At 42.4% G+C, this 15,786-nt stretch overlaps 1 protein-coding gene across 1 annotated transcript in view; it reads left to right on the top strand.

The window, feature by feature from the left end:
- Nucleotides 1-15,786, top strand: part of LOC135542364 (receptor-type tyrosine-protein phosphatase T-like) — a 553,030-nt gene that overhangs the window by 472,513 nt on the left and 64,731 nt on the right. Inside the window, exons 23-24 of the mRNA XM_064969287.1 lie at nucleotides 4,886-5,040; nucleotides 11,467-11,602. Of these exons, the coding sequence (XP_064825359.1) occupies nucleotides 4,886-5,040; nucleotides 11,467-11,602 (291 nt within the window). The remainder of the gene's footprint in view (nucleotides 1-4,885; nucleotides 5,041-11,466; nucleotides 11,603-15,786) is intronic.

Below are 15,786 nucleotides of genomic sequence, written 5' to 3'. Positions count from 1 at the left end.
CACACAGATAGATTTTAAAGCCCGTACACACACACAGATTTCAATCTGTTGAAAATAAAATAAAACAGAGCCCACTGGATTGTCAAACGTAGACATAGTTTCCCCACGATTTACACCGTTACCACCTTCAATACTGCACCTGTCGACCCAATTGTCCATATACTCCAAACAGGCGAGATATTTTAACTGCAGTGTTGAAGTATTATGTGGGCTTTGCCGGCATATCAACGCTGGCATGAAGGGATTAAACAGTTAATCAACCCAAATGGCAATTAAGAACTTAGCATTAGAAATGAAGCACATTAGTATATTAGGAGCCTCATTAGCTAATGTACATGTAGCAGCAACTCTTCCTGGGGTCCATATAAAACATAAAAATGCATGACAAAGTACAGAACAGTAAAAGACTAGAACATTTCAAAGAAAAAATTACAATTAATAAGAGGTATTTATAGGAAAGACACTAAGAGATAACAAAAATACTATTTACACACTATTCATATATACATATTCTTATATACAGTGCAGTTAAATGGGAGTTAAACAGGAGTGGAGGTGTGAAGCCTGTGATCATTATTACTACTGTAGCCCAGTGTTATACTATACTCTAAATGGCCACTTTCCAGTTTCTGCACATCCACACCCATTATGTGCTGCTGCCTTGGCTGATATCCTTATTGGTGGGTTCTATTTCAAATATATTGTTTCGATATCTCACTTTATGTGAATTCACTCTAGCAGATTTTCTAAAGCCTTGTTCACATTGGGTTCACATTGGAAGTTTGAAGTGACTCAAATCCCATTTGAGTCAGGAGGCTGAAGAAATTTGGCTTGTCACCAAAAGCACACACAAACTTCTTCGAGAGCATCCTGTCGGGCTGTATCACCGCCTGGTACGGCAACTGCTCCGCCCACAACCGTAAGGCTCACTAGAGGATAGTGAGGTCTGCACAACGCATCACTGGGGGCAAACTACCTGCCCTCCAGGACACCTACACCACCCGATGTCACAGGAAGGCCATAAAGATCATCAAGGACAACCACCACCCGAGCCACTGCCTGTTCACACTGCTATCATCCAGAAGGCGAGGTCAGTACAGGTGCATCAAAGCTGGGACCGAGAGACTGAAAAACAGCTTCTATCTCAAGGCCATCAGACTGTTAAACAGCCACCACTAACATTGAGTGGCTGCTGCCAACACACTGACTCAACTCCAGCCACTTTAATAATGGGAATTGATGGGAATTGATGTAAAATATATCACTAGCCACTTTAAACAATGCTACTTAATATAATGTTTACATACCCTACATTATTCATCTCATATGTATACGTATATACCGTACTCCATATCATCTACTGCATCTTTATGTAATACATGTATCACTAGCCACTTTAACTATGCCACTTTGTTTACATACTCATCTCATATGTATATACTGTACTCGATACCATCTACTGCATCTTGCCTATGTCGCTCTGTACCATCACTCATTCATATATCTTTATGTACATATTCTTTATCCCTTTACACTTGTGTGTATAAGTTAGTAGTTTTGGAATTGTTAGCTAGATTACTCGTTGGTTATTACTGCATTGTCGGAACTAGAAGCACAAGCATTTCGCTACACTCGCATTGAACATCTGCTAACCATGTGTATGTGACAAATAAAATTTGATTTGATTTGAAGTCCGGCCTCTCCCATCTCATCATTGTTTTATAGGAGCATATACCTACGTTCCATATCCTCATTGGTTTTTAGGAGCATATACCCACATGGGTGATTGAAAGGTTAACTGAGGTCCTCACTCCAGTCGGTTGTAGTAATGCACAGTAAAGTTGGATGCCAACCGTCATATAAAGTCCAAAGAATAAAAAGAAGCCCGAAGGAAGGGGAGATGATGAGAAACTAAATTTGGTTTACCGTTTTCTCTATGGATTAATTGTCAGAGTAGTGGACCTTGTGCATTTCAGGTAAAAAGGTGCACGCGGACGTAGGCTTGCACAATGGCGCACGTGTCCGGTTTGGTCAGCATGTTATGCTCTTGTTGCTGAATGGAAGCAAATCCCCACAGCAATGTTCCAATATCTAGTGGAAAGGCTTACCAGTAGAGTGGAGGCTATTATAGAAGCAAAGGGGGGACAAACTACATAATAATGCACATGATTTCGAAATGAGATGTTTGATTAACATACTTTTGGTCATGTTGTGTATTTCAAAGAAATAGGTTCGATATCTCACTGTACGGGGATGTAGACTTCCCTCATAATGCAGACATGTTCTCTGAAGCCAGACTATTCCCAAAAATATCACCACTCATCTCGCAGTCTCTGTGCAGGCCAGTCAAGTTCAGTCAAGACCTCGCTTTGTGCACAGGGGCATTGTCATGCTGAAACAGGAAAGGTCCTACCCCAAACTGTTGCCACAAAGTTGGAAGCACAGAATCGTCTAGAATGTCAATGTATGCTGTAGCGTTAAGATTTCCCTTCAATAGAACTAAGGGGCCGAGTCCGAACCATGAAAAACATCCCCAGACCATTATTCCTCCTCCACCAAATGTTGTACTTGGCACTATGCATTCGGGGCAGATAGTGTTCTACTGGCAACCGCCAAACCCAGATTTGTCCATCGGACTGCCAGATGGTGAAGCGTGATTCATTATAGAATGCGTTTCTAATGCTCCAATGGAGGCGAGCTTTACACCACTCCAGCTGATGCTTGGCATTGCACATGGTGATCTTAGGCTTGTGTATGGCTGCTCGGCCATGGAAACCCATTTCATGATGCTCCTGACAAACAGTTATTGTGCTGACATTGCTTCCAGAGGCAGTTTGGAAGGAGGGAGTGTTGCAACCCAGGAAAGACGATTTGAACTCGCTTCAGCACTCGGCAATCCCGTTCTGTGAGCTTGTGTAGCCTACCCCTTCGCGGCTGAGGTGTTGTTGCTCCTAGATGTTTCCACTTCCCAATAACAGCACTTACAGTTGACCGGAGCAGCTCTAGCAGGGCAGAAATTTGATCTTGACTTGTTGGAAGGAGGCATTCTATGATGTTGCCACGTTGTAAGTCATTGTGCCCTTTAGTATGGGCCATTCTACTGCCAATGCTTGTCTATGGAGATTGTATGGTTGTGTGCTCAATTTTATACACCTGTCAGCAACGGGTGTGGCTGAAATAGCTGAATCCACTCATTTGAAGGGGTGTCCACATAATTTTGACCATGTTTTGTAGAACTATGGTCTATGATAATATGAGTGAGATCTCTCCCTGCTTTTCCCTGCTCTCAAGAGCTCAAGGAAGAGAGGCATGCATAAAAATGACAGGAGGTTGGACGAGTGGCGTGTTATGAAGAGGAGAGGGGCTCACCTCATTCGCCGCTCAACCTGTCTGTCTCCAAGAGTAGCTGTGATTGGTACTTCAGTTAGAAAATCCACTAGAGCAAATCCCCATAAAGTGAAATATCTCACTCATATTATCATATGACGAGTTTATACAAGTAACCCTACATTTTGGTATCATGCCACGTGCCTAGCAGAGTGAGAACCACTCACCTTCTACTCTGCTGAGTTCATGTTGCCATGGCAAACACGATCTAGGCCCTACCTACCTTCCTCACAATCTTTGATTTACTACACATTGTGGCTTTGTTGTGTCACGTCTTAGATCTTTACTCGTTATCTACTCATATTGATTTCGTAATGTAATTTGAACATCAGAGGAAAGGAAATCAATGGTCTCCCAGCTATCAAATCCCCTTGTTTTGTTCCATCAGTAGTTACCCATACACACAAGTTGTCATAATGTACTTTTTTTAAAGAAAGCAATCAGTAGCTATTTCTATTCAGTTGTTGAGCCGGAATGGGAGCCCGTTTGCCCTACAGTTTCACTGTAAACCTACATGGCGCTGGAATGTATAACAGCTGTTTTACGGGCTACTGACCAATTCTGTTATTTTGTGTTTTTTTGTGCAGATCTTAACTTCTTTTGTACAAACTCAGTGCCTCTTTGCTTGACATCATGGGAAAATCAAAAGAAATCAGCCAAGACCTCAGAAAAAAATTGTAGACCTCCACAAGTCTGGTTCATACTTGGCAGCAATTTCAAAACGCCTGAAGGTACCATATTAATTTGTACAAACAATAGTACGCAAGTATAAACACCATGGGACCACGCAGCCGTCATGGCAAGCCATAGAACACCTTCCCAACCGTGAAGCACGGGGATGGCAGCATCATGTTTTGGGGGTGCTTTGCTGCAGGAGGGACTGGTACACTTCACAAAATAGATGGCATCATGAGGCAGGAAGATTATGTGGGTATATTGAAGCAACATCTCAAGACAGGAAGTTAAAGCAAATGGGTCTTCCAAATGGACAATGACCCCAAGCATACTTCCAAAGTTGTGGAAAAATGGCTTAAGGACAACAAAGTCAAGGTATTGGAGTGGCCATCACAAAGCCCTGACCTCAATCCTATAGACAATGTTTGGGCAGAACTGAAAAAGCATGTGTGAGCAAGGATGCCTAAAAAACTGACTCAGTTACACCAGCTCTGTCAGGAGGAATGGGCCAAAATTCACCCAACTTATTGTGGGAAGCTTGTGCAAGGCTACGATGTTGGGAAGCATTTCACTCTTAGTCAACAAGTGTTGTTTACAAAGCATGTGATGAATACAATTTGGTTTAATGCCTATATTTGAGCCTCCATTTTGTTGTCAGCCCACAGTTTATAAAATAATATATGCCATTTAGCAGACGCTATCCAAAGCGACATACGGCATACATCCATTTTTCATAGGAATCGACTGAGCCAAATAGGACCAATGTTTTCAGGAAGTCCACTGTGTATGTCTCTATTTGAGCCTCCATATTGTTTTCTTTCAGAAGGGCCACCATGAGATTCGGGAGATCCGTCAATTCCACTTCACTAGCTGGCCTGACCACGGTGTGCCCTGCTACGCCACTGGCCTCCTAGGCTTCGTCCGCCAGGTCAAGTTCCTCAACCCTCCCGATGCCGGCCCCATCGTGGCCCACTGCAGGTACATACTGACCATGCTGGGTGGGTCAAATAACACAGGACTACTGGGATGACATATTTATCACTCGTGGCTTTCGTATATGTATTTATGTAATCATTTTTCATCAGATAAGTTGACCCCTAACATATTCATTCAGTATGTCAACGGCCTGTACGCTACAAGACTATTAGCCTGCTGAACAAAAGCCTAGGCATTAGCTCAAGGTTCTAACTCAAGTCTTCAGGTCTCAGACGCATTTCCCCGTCACAGTAATGGGTTTTGAACAGCCTCCATTACATGACTGCTTAGTAACTTGCTGTGGAATCAGACAGCAGAGTTCATTCCCAAACTATAGGGCAAGGTAACTCCCAAATACCTGCACACTCTCTTTGACTACCACCTCCTACTACCCCACAGGCCCATGCACTATCCAGATCCCCACAGAAATAACCACCACAGTAGCTGGGAGCCGTCACTTTCATCTTTAGTGAATGAGCGAGAGCGATGGGAGACTAAGGCCTCTCTTTCTGCTCTCTCTCCTCCACCCTTCCGCATCCCACTCAAACATTCACCCCTTGAGACCGAGGCATTTACATGTAGCTCAGACAGGCAAAGGGGGAGAGGTGGAGGGAGGCTAGGGGGAATGGGGGAGAGGGAGGGAGGGAGTGCATGTACACAATGAGATGTGACATGGAGAGGCTGCTAAGTGGCAAAAATGCAATTTCACTTTTGGCTCGGGACTCTCAAAACAAAGCAGATGTGACTAAGACTTTTTCAGAGTGGATTAACTCAAGTGTCCAGCGCTGTGCTTTCTGCTCCCATGAAGCACGGGGCACCTTTCTACCTCTCATACATCCAAGGACGAGAATGGAAAAGACTATGGCAAATGTTATACTGCCACTTTATTCCCTGCCCCTTCTGATCTTTGCACTCTCATACATTGGATTGATGACATTAACCTTCAAGGATTGTTAGGGAAAAAAGGAGGGTTCACACCTGTCGCGGGAGAGTGACATCCACCATATAATCTCTGATATCCCGACCTTGGAGAAACGTAAGGCTTAGCAGCACTTAGCAGCATGGGAGAACAACTGGCAGTCGCCCTGGAATGAGGCGAGGAACACAATGTCCTCATTGTAATTATGGCACATAAATCATCAAATACATTTTATAAATGTTATAACAACCCATCTATACTAAAGGAGGGACAAATTACACGACTGCAACTTGTAAAACATTACTGTCTGGTAGCTAGAAACTTATGCTAGCTAGCTACCTAGCATTTTTCAGTTTATAGTAATTTAGACATCCAGTTAGCTAACAAGCTAATACTAGCTTTAACTTGCTCACTAGCCATTAATAATCTACTAGCTAATCAAACATATGTTTTTGTTATAAATTAACTCTACTACAGGCTAAACATTTTCCTTACCTTTACAGAGGTGACAAAAACCAATGTCAATCACAAATGTATTCTACTTTAGCTAGATACTGTACGACCCATGCTCACTGGCAAGTTTCTTTCCTGCCCCCCAATTTTGACAATGCTTTAAGTAGTCATTGTTTAGTTAGGAACTCCTCTCACCTGGTTGTCTACATCTTAATTGGACACAAATTGAAAGGAAATAACCAAAACCAGCAGAAACGCAGCCCTCCAGGAATCAAAGATGGATTCAGTTAAACCTGTGGATCCAGGTGTGTTTGGGCAGTCAGTACCATAAATAAATAAAGTCATTTCTAGACAAAAGCCATCTCTCTCTCTCTTACCCTGTCTTATCCTTCGGGACATTGTAGAACCATTCAGTTGAGTGCATTTGTGGCACAACTCATGTGTGAGTGGGGGCCGGCTGACTTGTGTCTATTTGAGCACTTTCGCTGTCTGTCGTCATCCATATCACCAGGGATGTAAATGAGCTGTCACAGTACCATATTGAATGCTGCCTCTTCATCTTCTCTGCTCCTACAGCAGAAGATAATAGAGAAAGAAAGAGAGGGAGGAGATTAGAATTTACAGGCTGTGCTCAGGGCCATGATATACATGCTGAAGGGCAAGTGGGGGGGAATCACCATGGCACCTCCAGTGGTCTCTGCTGCGGTTAGATATGGCAATAATCAATGGGTGGGAGTGTAGCAAAGGTAAGCTGGTAGTATTATGAACCTATTGAATAGCTAGTTTTCTCTGTCTGTAACGTCACTTGGGGTGAGTAAGTTGCTAGTGTTGAGAGAGAGAGACTGTGTATAGTGCTGCAGGAGTCTCTTAGTTTGAGTCAGGATTTACATACCTAGAATGGAAAAGGCTAGATGGAGAGGGGTGCTTGGGTTTTGCATAGGTGTTTTTGCAAGGTGTTCGTAAAATTATACAAAACTGTAAATGGTGGACAACCCTGTCACTGGTTAGTTTTAAATACTACTAGTGTTAAAACTACTCTTCACAAAAGCCTTTATTCTGTCTCATCTAAAGATGTTTGTAATCCTCATAGCAAGACTACTATAACCATGTCTATGTGCAAATTCGCTATAACCATAGACATAGATAAGATATCTATTGGCTTTGCTAGCTAGCTATACAAATAGATAGCTACCCACTGGGCACAGACGTCAGTTCAACGTCTAGTTTTGATTTACAATTGGTTAAGTTGTCAACTAATGTGAATTTTATGTGAAATCAAAATAGAATGTCACCCTTTCATTGGATTTAGGTTAAATGTTTTTTGGGAAAATATACTAAATTCCCTTACGTTGATGACTTTTTGCAAATCCAATCACTTTTTTCATGTTGATTCAACATCATCACATATACTTTTTTGGTTGAAATGACGTGGAAACAACATTTACTGAACCAGTTTTTGCCCAGTGGGCACTGCTGTGACTAGCTAACTTCAATGCAAATGTATTTAGTGAGCATGGAATAAGATAAACAACAGGAAGCTATCTAGTTAACCATCTGTAGGAACAGGAAGTTTATTTTACTAGCAAGCAAATAAGCATTTGTGGTCAGCACTGACCTACTAGGTAATGGTAACAGCTAGAACAGAAATGGGAGAGCTCTCACCGGCTTCATATCCATTGCACAGCAACACATTTTTAAGTATATCTGAGTTTGTTAGCAAGCTCAATAGCTAGCTAGCTAAATAGCAAAGTCCTGTCTGTAGATGGCCACCCGCTAGGTAGGTAATGTTTATTAGTTGTCAAATTCACAAATTCACTGGTGTCGCAACATAATAAATACAAATACAACTAAAACCGTCAGTTAGCCATAATGCCATGTGAAAGTAGCTGATGCAAACTAGCCACTTGTGAAATGCAGTCCTTAAAAACATCCTCCATCTTGCTAGGTCCTGTGTAGCTCAGTTGGTAGAGCATGGCTCTTGCAAAACCAGGTTTATGGGTTTGTTTCCCATGGGGGACCAGTAAGACATTTTTTGCATTTACTACTGAAAATCGCTCTGGATAAGAGCATCTGCTAAATGTAAAACATTTAACTAGTTTGTGTCCTGGGAATGTTTACACTAGGGCAATAGGCAGAAAAGACATTGACATCAAAAAGCTCAAACTTTTTGCATGTGTCCCATTTAGGAGAAAGGGAGATACCTAGTCAGTTGTACAACAATGCCTTCAACTGAAATGTGTCTTCTGCATTTAACACAACCCCTCTGAATCAGAGAGGTGCTGGGGTCTGCCTTAATTGACATCCACATCTTCAGCACCCGGGGAACAGTGGGTTAACTGCATTGCTCAGGGGAAGAAAAACAGATTTTTATCTTGTCAGCTCTGGGATTTGATCCATCAACCTTTCGGTTACTGGACCATCACTCTAACCTCTAGGTTACCTTCCGACCCATATTTCCGACTAGACTAGTCCCCATAGCGGCACACTATATTTAACGTACCTCTCATTCCTTACTCCATCGCTTTTCTACGATCCAAAGCGTTGTCGGTTCAAGTTCTCCTAAAAAGGTCAGCCTGGCTTTTTGAAATACAATGCTCCGATCACTCCCCCACCGAATTCCCTCGTTGAGCGCTGACAACAAATGTCCAATGGAGCTACATGGAGGTTGGCAGCCATTCCCCCACTTAACCGAAATATAGATGGGATGCAGATGAAGGCCAACAGGATAAACTTTGGCCCACAAAGCGTAGGCCCCCATTGACAGACTGCGGAGTAATTTCACATTTCCTGGGGCACTCCTTGGCCGAAATCCCCCTGCCCGGACCCAGTTGTTTGCCGCTCTCACCATTAATCACCGGCAGCTGACAGGCTGTCTGACAGGTTGCCGAGTTACTGAGTGGCCCCCAGCTCCTGAGATCCGGAGCTGGGACCTGTCAGAATGCTGCCGAGTGAATGATGGCTAAGCAGCCCCCCTCTTACCTCTCCTCTACCTCTTCACCACTATCTCCCTTCCATCACAACTCCTTCCCTCCCTTGCTCCATCCCTCCCTCACAGCCCGTTCTGCTGGGTGTGTTTCCTTAACTCCTAACACCGGGGTAAGGGGGAAATAGCTCTAACCCCTACCTGTCACTCGCAGGGGCTGATGGAGTGCGCTGTTTGTCTTCACCATAAGGCAGTCCGGCCTCTTTTGGCTAACTGTGGGAGCGCAGCGCGGTTCAACATATGTTTATCATAGGACATGTGTCTCCATGTGTCGCCACTGCCGTTAACTGTGGCAGGTCAATTACAGAGGATAGATTAGGAATTGCACACTCCAAAAGGGTTCTTTGGCTGTCCCCATAGGAGAACCCTTTGTTCTCTTGTTCCAGGTAGAACCCTTTTTGGTTCCAGGTAGAACCCTTTTGGGTTCCAGGTAGAACCCTTTTGGGTTCCATGTAGAACCCTCTGTAGAAAAGATTTGGATAAGAGCGTCTGCCAAATGACTTAAATGTAATGTAAATGTTAATGCAACATAAAAGGGTTCTACCTGGTACGAAAAAGGGCTCTTCAAAGGGTTCTCCAATGGGGAGAGCCAAAGAACCCTTTTAGGTTCTAGATAACAAACAAAAAATTGAAGAGTGTACTGTAAAGACAAGGCCTTACTGGAGACATTGATTACATTTAAAATATATATACTGTATATTTCACCTTTATTTAACCAGGTAGGCCAGTTGAGAACAAGTTCTCATTTACAACTGCGACCTGGCTAAGATAAAGCAAAGCAGTGTGACACAAACAACAACACAGAGTTCCACATAGAATAAACAAACGTACAGTCAATAACACAATAGAAAAAGGCTATATACAATGTGTGCAAATGGCTTAAGGAGGTAAGGCAATAAATAGGCCATAGTAGCAAAGTCATTACAATTTAGCAGATTAACACTGGAGTGGTAGATGTGCAGATGATGATGTGCAAGTAGAAATACTGGTGTGCAAGTAGAAACACTGGTGTGCAAAAGAGCAGAAAAGTAAATGAAAGCAACATGGGGATGAGGTAGGTAGTTAGATGGGCTATTTACAGATGGGCTGTGTACAGCTGCAGCGATCAGTAAGCTGCTCAGATAGCTGATGCTTAAATTTAGTGAGGGAAATATAAGTCTCCAACTTCAACGATTTTTGCAATTCGTTCCAGTCATTGGCAGCAGAGAACTGGAAGGAAAGGCAGCTAAAGCAGGTGTTGGCTTTGGGGATGACCAGTGAGATATTCCTGCTGGAGCACGTGCTATGGGTGGGTGTTGTTATGGTGACCAGTGAGTTGAGATAAGGCGGAGCTTTACCTAGCAAAGACTTATAGATGACCTGGAGCCAGTGGGTCTGGCGACGAATAGCCAGAGTGCCAGCCGACGAGAGCATACAGGTTGCAGTGGTGGGTGGTATATGGGGCTTTGGTGACAAAATGGATGGAACTGTGATAGACTGCATCTAATTTGGCAGCGTGAGTGAAGAATGCTTTGTTGCGAAATAGGAAACCGATTCTAGAATTAATTTTGGATTGGAGATGTTTAATATGAGTCTGGAAGGAGAGTTTACAGTCTAGTCAGACACCTAGTTATTTGTAGTTGTCCACATATTCTAAGTCAGAACCGTCCAGAGTAGTGATGCTAGTCGGGCAGGCGTGTGTGGGCAGCAATCAGTTGAAGAGCATGCATTTTGTTTTACTTGTATTGAAGAGCAGTTTGAGGCCACGGAATGAGTGTTGTATAGCATTGAAGCTTTAATTAACAGTGTCCAAAGAATGGCCAGATGTCTACAGAATGGTGTCGTCTGTGTTGAGATTGATCAAGGAATCACCCGCAGCAAGAGCAACATCATTGATATATACAGAGAAAATAGTCAGCCCGAGAATGTAACCCTCTGGTACAATCACAGCGACTGCTAGAGGTCCGGACAACAGGCCCTCCGATTTGACACACTGAACTCTATCTGAGAAATTGTTGGTGAACCAGGTGAGGCAGTCATTTGATAAATAGTTTCTCTCTCTCTCTTTCTCTCTCTACCCCCTCTCTCTCTCCAGTGCCGGGGCTGGAAGGACAGGCTGTTTCATAGCTGTGGACATTATGCTGGATATGGCCGAGAATGAGGGTGTGGTGGACATCTTCAACTGCATCCGCGAACTGCGCTCACAAAGGGTTAACATGGTGCAAACCGAGGTTGGTGAAGAAATGTACTGATTAGCTTGTGTGTGGATAGTGGGTAAAGAAGAGGACAGTACTCTATCATAGTTGAAGCATTAGTCATTACAGTGCCCTGCAAAGGAAGTAATGATACATAATGACGCATAATGGTACATAAAAAAATGGTAGTGTTTAAAAGTGCAGTTAGCCAAATAGCATAGCATTAGCCATCCTTATACCTAGCGTTAATATGGTATTTTTAGGTTATCATTAGCCATTCACATGTTATTTTGTTCAATGGTACTGATAGTAGTTACTAGCAGTTACACAGTTAGCATTAGACATCCTCATACCAAGTGTAAAGGGAGTGCAACCAACGTTCAAAGTCACAGCAAGTCTGTTAGCGTAGCCATGGTAAAGGGTTAAAAAGGCTCAAACAGTAGTCTGCTATGGCTAGTCTTTCCCAGACAATCACCAGACTGATCCTATGCCGTAACCCACTGCCCACAGTTAGTTGTTCTGCGTGAAATTTTCAGCAGGCATATTTTAAAGTGAGTCCTATGGAGGGACACTGTAAAGCATAGAAATAGGATATTGTGAAGCTTAGACATGATAATGTAAAGTCAGTCATATGCAGGGAGAGTCTAAAGCATAGAAATGTTATCCCCAGACCTTTAAACCAGATTCTATTTCTATGGTCTATAAGCCTGGGCCAGACTGGCAGATAAGGGTTACATTTTCTATTAGGGTTACATTTTCCAGTGGATCATGCAGTCAGTGATGAAACAGTGGTTCTGAGTGGAGAAACAACACTTGTGAGATAATGTGTGTGTGTTTGAGATCAACTACATTGCAGTCGGGTCAAACAGAATCACTGATCTACAAATCACCTTGCATCCAAACTAATTACTCATTAATTTAAAAAGATGAACAATTCTGTCATTCTCATCTTTCTCAAACTACTCCCCTCAAATACTCTGAGTGCTACTTCAATGTCAATAGTGAGAACGACAAAAGGGCTACTAGTAAATATGCATCAGTATTCTCCATAACTACTACTGTTTCATTAACTTATGTGTACCTACCAGACTGATATACATTGTATATTCTCAACGACTCTGCAACTTGCAACCATTCGTACAAACCATCAGCACGCATGATATCACTACTGCTCAAATGTGTGTGGTTTCTCCTCAGATATATTTCCCTATTCAGGCGAGCCTAGCTACCTCTGGAGAGTTCTCAGTCATGCATCTTCCATCCCAATGATCCTATTAATATTAAATACAAGCTGAATAATAGATAACTTAGTTCACACACATTTTTATTCTGTGAATGAGATTGCAAGTGTGTTTGCTAAGTGTGGGTTACGACCGTGGGAGTTTTGCAGTCACCCTTAAATAATGGTAATACAACAGCAACCTCATGTTGTTCTCCACATTACATTCTCTTGTAAAACACACATCATATCAAAGGTTTAAATCATACAGTGAAGTGGTTATTTGCATCGTAGAAATATAAAAAAAACAGAACGTGTCCAGATTATAAATGTTTTATAATTATTAGATGACACTTACCCGACACACTTGTCTAAATTGATGGGTCATGTGAAAAAAATGTTATATCCATCCCCAGCCACAACTAGCTAAGTGGATGGGTCACTATTTTCTAGATATGTACACATGTTCATGAAATACAATAGATGGCCTTTAATCACCCCCAGACACACCTGGCTAATTTGATAGTTAGCTAGCTAGCTAAACAATGAACTGATGTAATACCAACTCATACTACCACCAATACAAACTGATTGTCATAGCTGTAGTATGAATCTGCAGGTAGCTAAAGCTAACCAACTAGGTTCAACGTTATCTTGCTAGCTAACATTAGGCTATAACTAGCAATGCAAATTTATTTCTGATTTGCATAATATTACTACAGAGATCATACACATAACGCTAGCTAGCGAGACAGCATGCTAACGTCCGCTAGCTAGCCAACAATACGCTTTAATTTGCAATGAAAATGACTTTCTGACAAAATTAAAAACATGTATAATATCTGAAAATGTAGCTAGACTCTTACCTGTATACATGGATGAATGCTTCTTCACGGCAGACTTGGCCAGGTTCGTGTCAAGTCATTCCGGCTCACACTGACTGTGGCATGTATGAAAAGTAGCACATCACAACTTCTTCCAACTGATCTGTCAATAGCATCTGCTAAATTTAGGGCATCCATGTTGTTGAGAAAAGTAGCACGGCTTTTTAAGTTCTGCTAACGTTATACTTGTAAAAAGACGCGGTAGAAAGGATTAGCAATGCATACTGAGCAGCTTACATTGTAGTAAGAAGGATGCTCCCTGGCAGACCAATTCAAACTCCTTTCCCGCCATGTCCATAACATCCATTATCTCAGCCAATCATGGCTAGTGGGAAGGTTCCTGACTTTTTCCATGGCTAATCCAACTAGGCTCGTAATTGAACAATTTGTTTTGTATTTACAGATGCAATACAAGTTTGTTATAAATGCACATGAAACTTCACATATTCCAGAAGGACTTTCTGCAAAACAAAATGCATTTTGATGAAAAAATGCCTCTCCTGTGAACAGTTAACATATATCAATGGTGGCTCCCCAGAGAAGGAAGGGGAATACCATCCTACACTGTGAATTTCATAAAAATACAATTTGTGAAACATTAAAAAATATATATCCCTTTTAGATTAAACTATAATACATATATTCACGTCATCAAATAACTGATTAAAACACTGTTTTGCAATGAAGGTCTACAGTAACCTCAACCACACTCTCTGGGGTAGCACCATGGTGTAGCCTGAGGACAGCTATTTTCTGTCCGCTGTGTACATTGACTTCAATACAAAACCTAGGAGGCTCATGGTTTTAATAATTTCAAACGAAATCTGACCTTGTTACATGTACCAACAAGGTGCCAATACCATCAAATCCACATGTAAAATCAGGGTTGATAAATAGGCTAGGACCTGGTACAATAATTGTAACAAGACACACCCTGTCATTAACTACCAGTAATTTTCAATTAGTTTATTTCTATGACCTGGCTTAAAGGCCCAGTGCAGTTAAAAATATGATGTCCCTGTGTTTTATATGTACAATGACTTCAGATAGTATTCAGATCCCTTGACTTTTTCCATGTTTTGTTACATTACAGCCTTATTCAATTTTTGTAGAACAAGGCAATCTACACACGACAATCTTCATCAATCTACACACGACAACCCAAAATGACAAAGTAAAAACAGTACGTTGTTGAAGCGCACTTGGCAGCGATTACAGCATTGATTCTTCTTGGGTATGACTCTACAAGCTTGGCACACCTGCATTTGGGGAGTTTCTCCCATTCTTCTCTGCAGATGATCTCAAGCTCTGTCAGGTTGGATGGGGAGGGTTCCTGCTCAGGTATTTTCAAGTCTCTACAGAGATGTTAGATTGGGTTAAAGTCCGGGCTCTGGCTGGGCCACTCAAATTTGTCCCGAAGCCACTCCTGCGTTGTCTTGGCTGTGTGCTCATGGTTGTTTCCTTTTGGAAGCTGAACCTTCACCCCAGTCTGAGGTCCTGAGCACCCTGGAGCAGGTTTTTATCAAGGATCTCTCTGTACTTTTCTCTGTTCATCTTTCCCTCAATCCTGACTAGTCTCCCAGTCTCTGCAAAACATCCCCACAGCATGATGCTGCCACTACCATGCTTCACCTTAAGGATGGTGCCAGGTTTCCTCCAGACGTGATGCTTGGCATTCAGGCCAAAGAGTTCAATCTTGGTTTCATCAGAACAGAGAATCTTGTTTCTCATTTTCTGTAAATCTTTAGGTGCATTTCTGCAAACTACAAGCAGGCTGTCATGTGCCTTTTACTGAGGAGTGGCTTCCGTCTTGCCACTCTACCATAAAGGCCTGATTGTGGAGTGCTCTGTCAGAGTGACCATCTTATATTTGGTCACCTATCTGACCGAGGCCCTTCTCCCCCAATTGCTCCATTTGGCCAGCTCTAGGAAGAGTCTTGGTGGTTCTAAGTCAGTTAAGAACAAATTCTTATTTTCAATGACGGCCTAGGAACAGTGGGTTAACTGCCTGTTCAGTGGCAGAACGACAGATTTGTACCTTGTCAGCTCGGGGATTCGAACTTGCAACCTTTCGGTTACTGGTCCAACGCTCTAACCACTAGGCTACCCTGCCTCCC

This window comes from Oncorhynchus masou, chromosome 6 (genome assembly GCF_036934945.1).
Source record: "Oncorhynchus masou masou isolate Uvic2021 chromosome 6, UVic_Omas_1.1, whole genome shotgun sequence".
NCBI lineage: Eukaryota > Metazoa > Chordata > Actinopteri > Salmoniformes > Salmonidae > Oncorhynchus > Oncorhynchus masou.
This window is presented reverse-complemented; position numbering and strand designations above follow the sequence as displayed.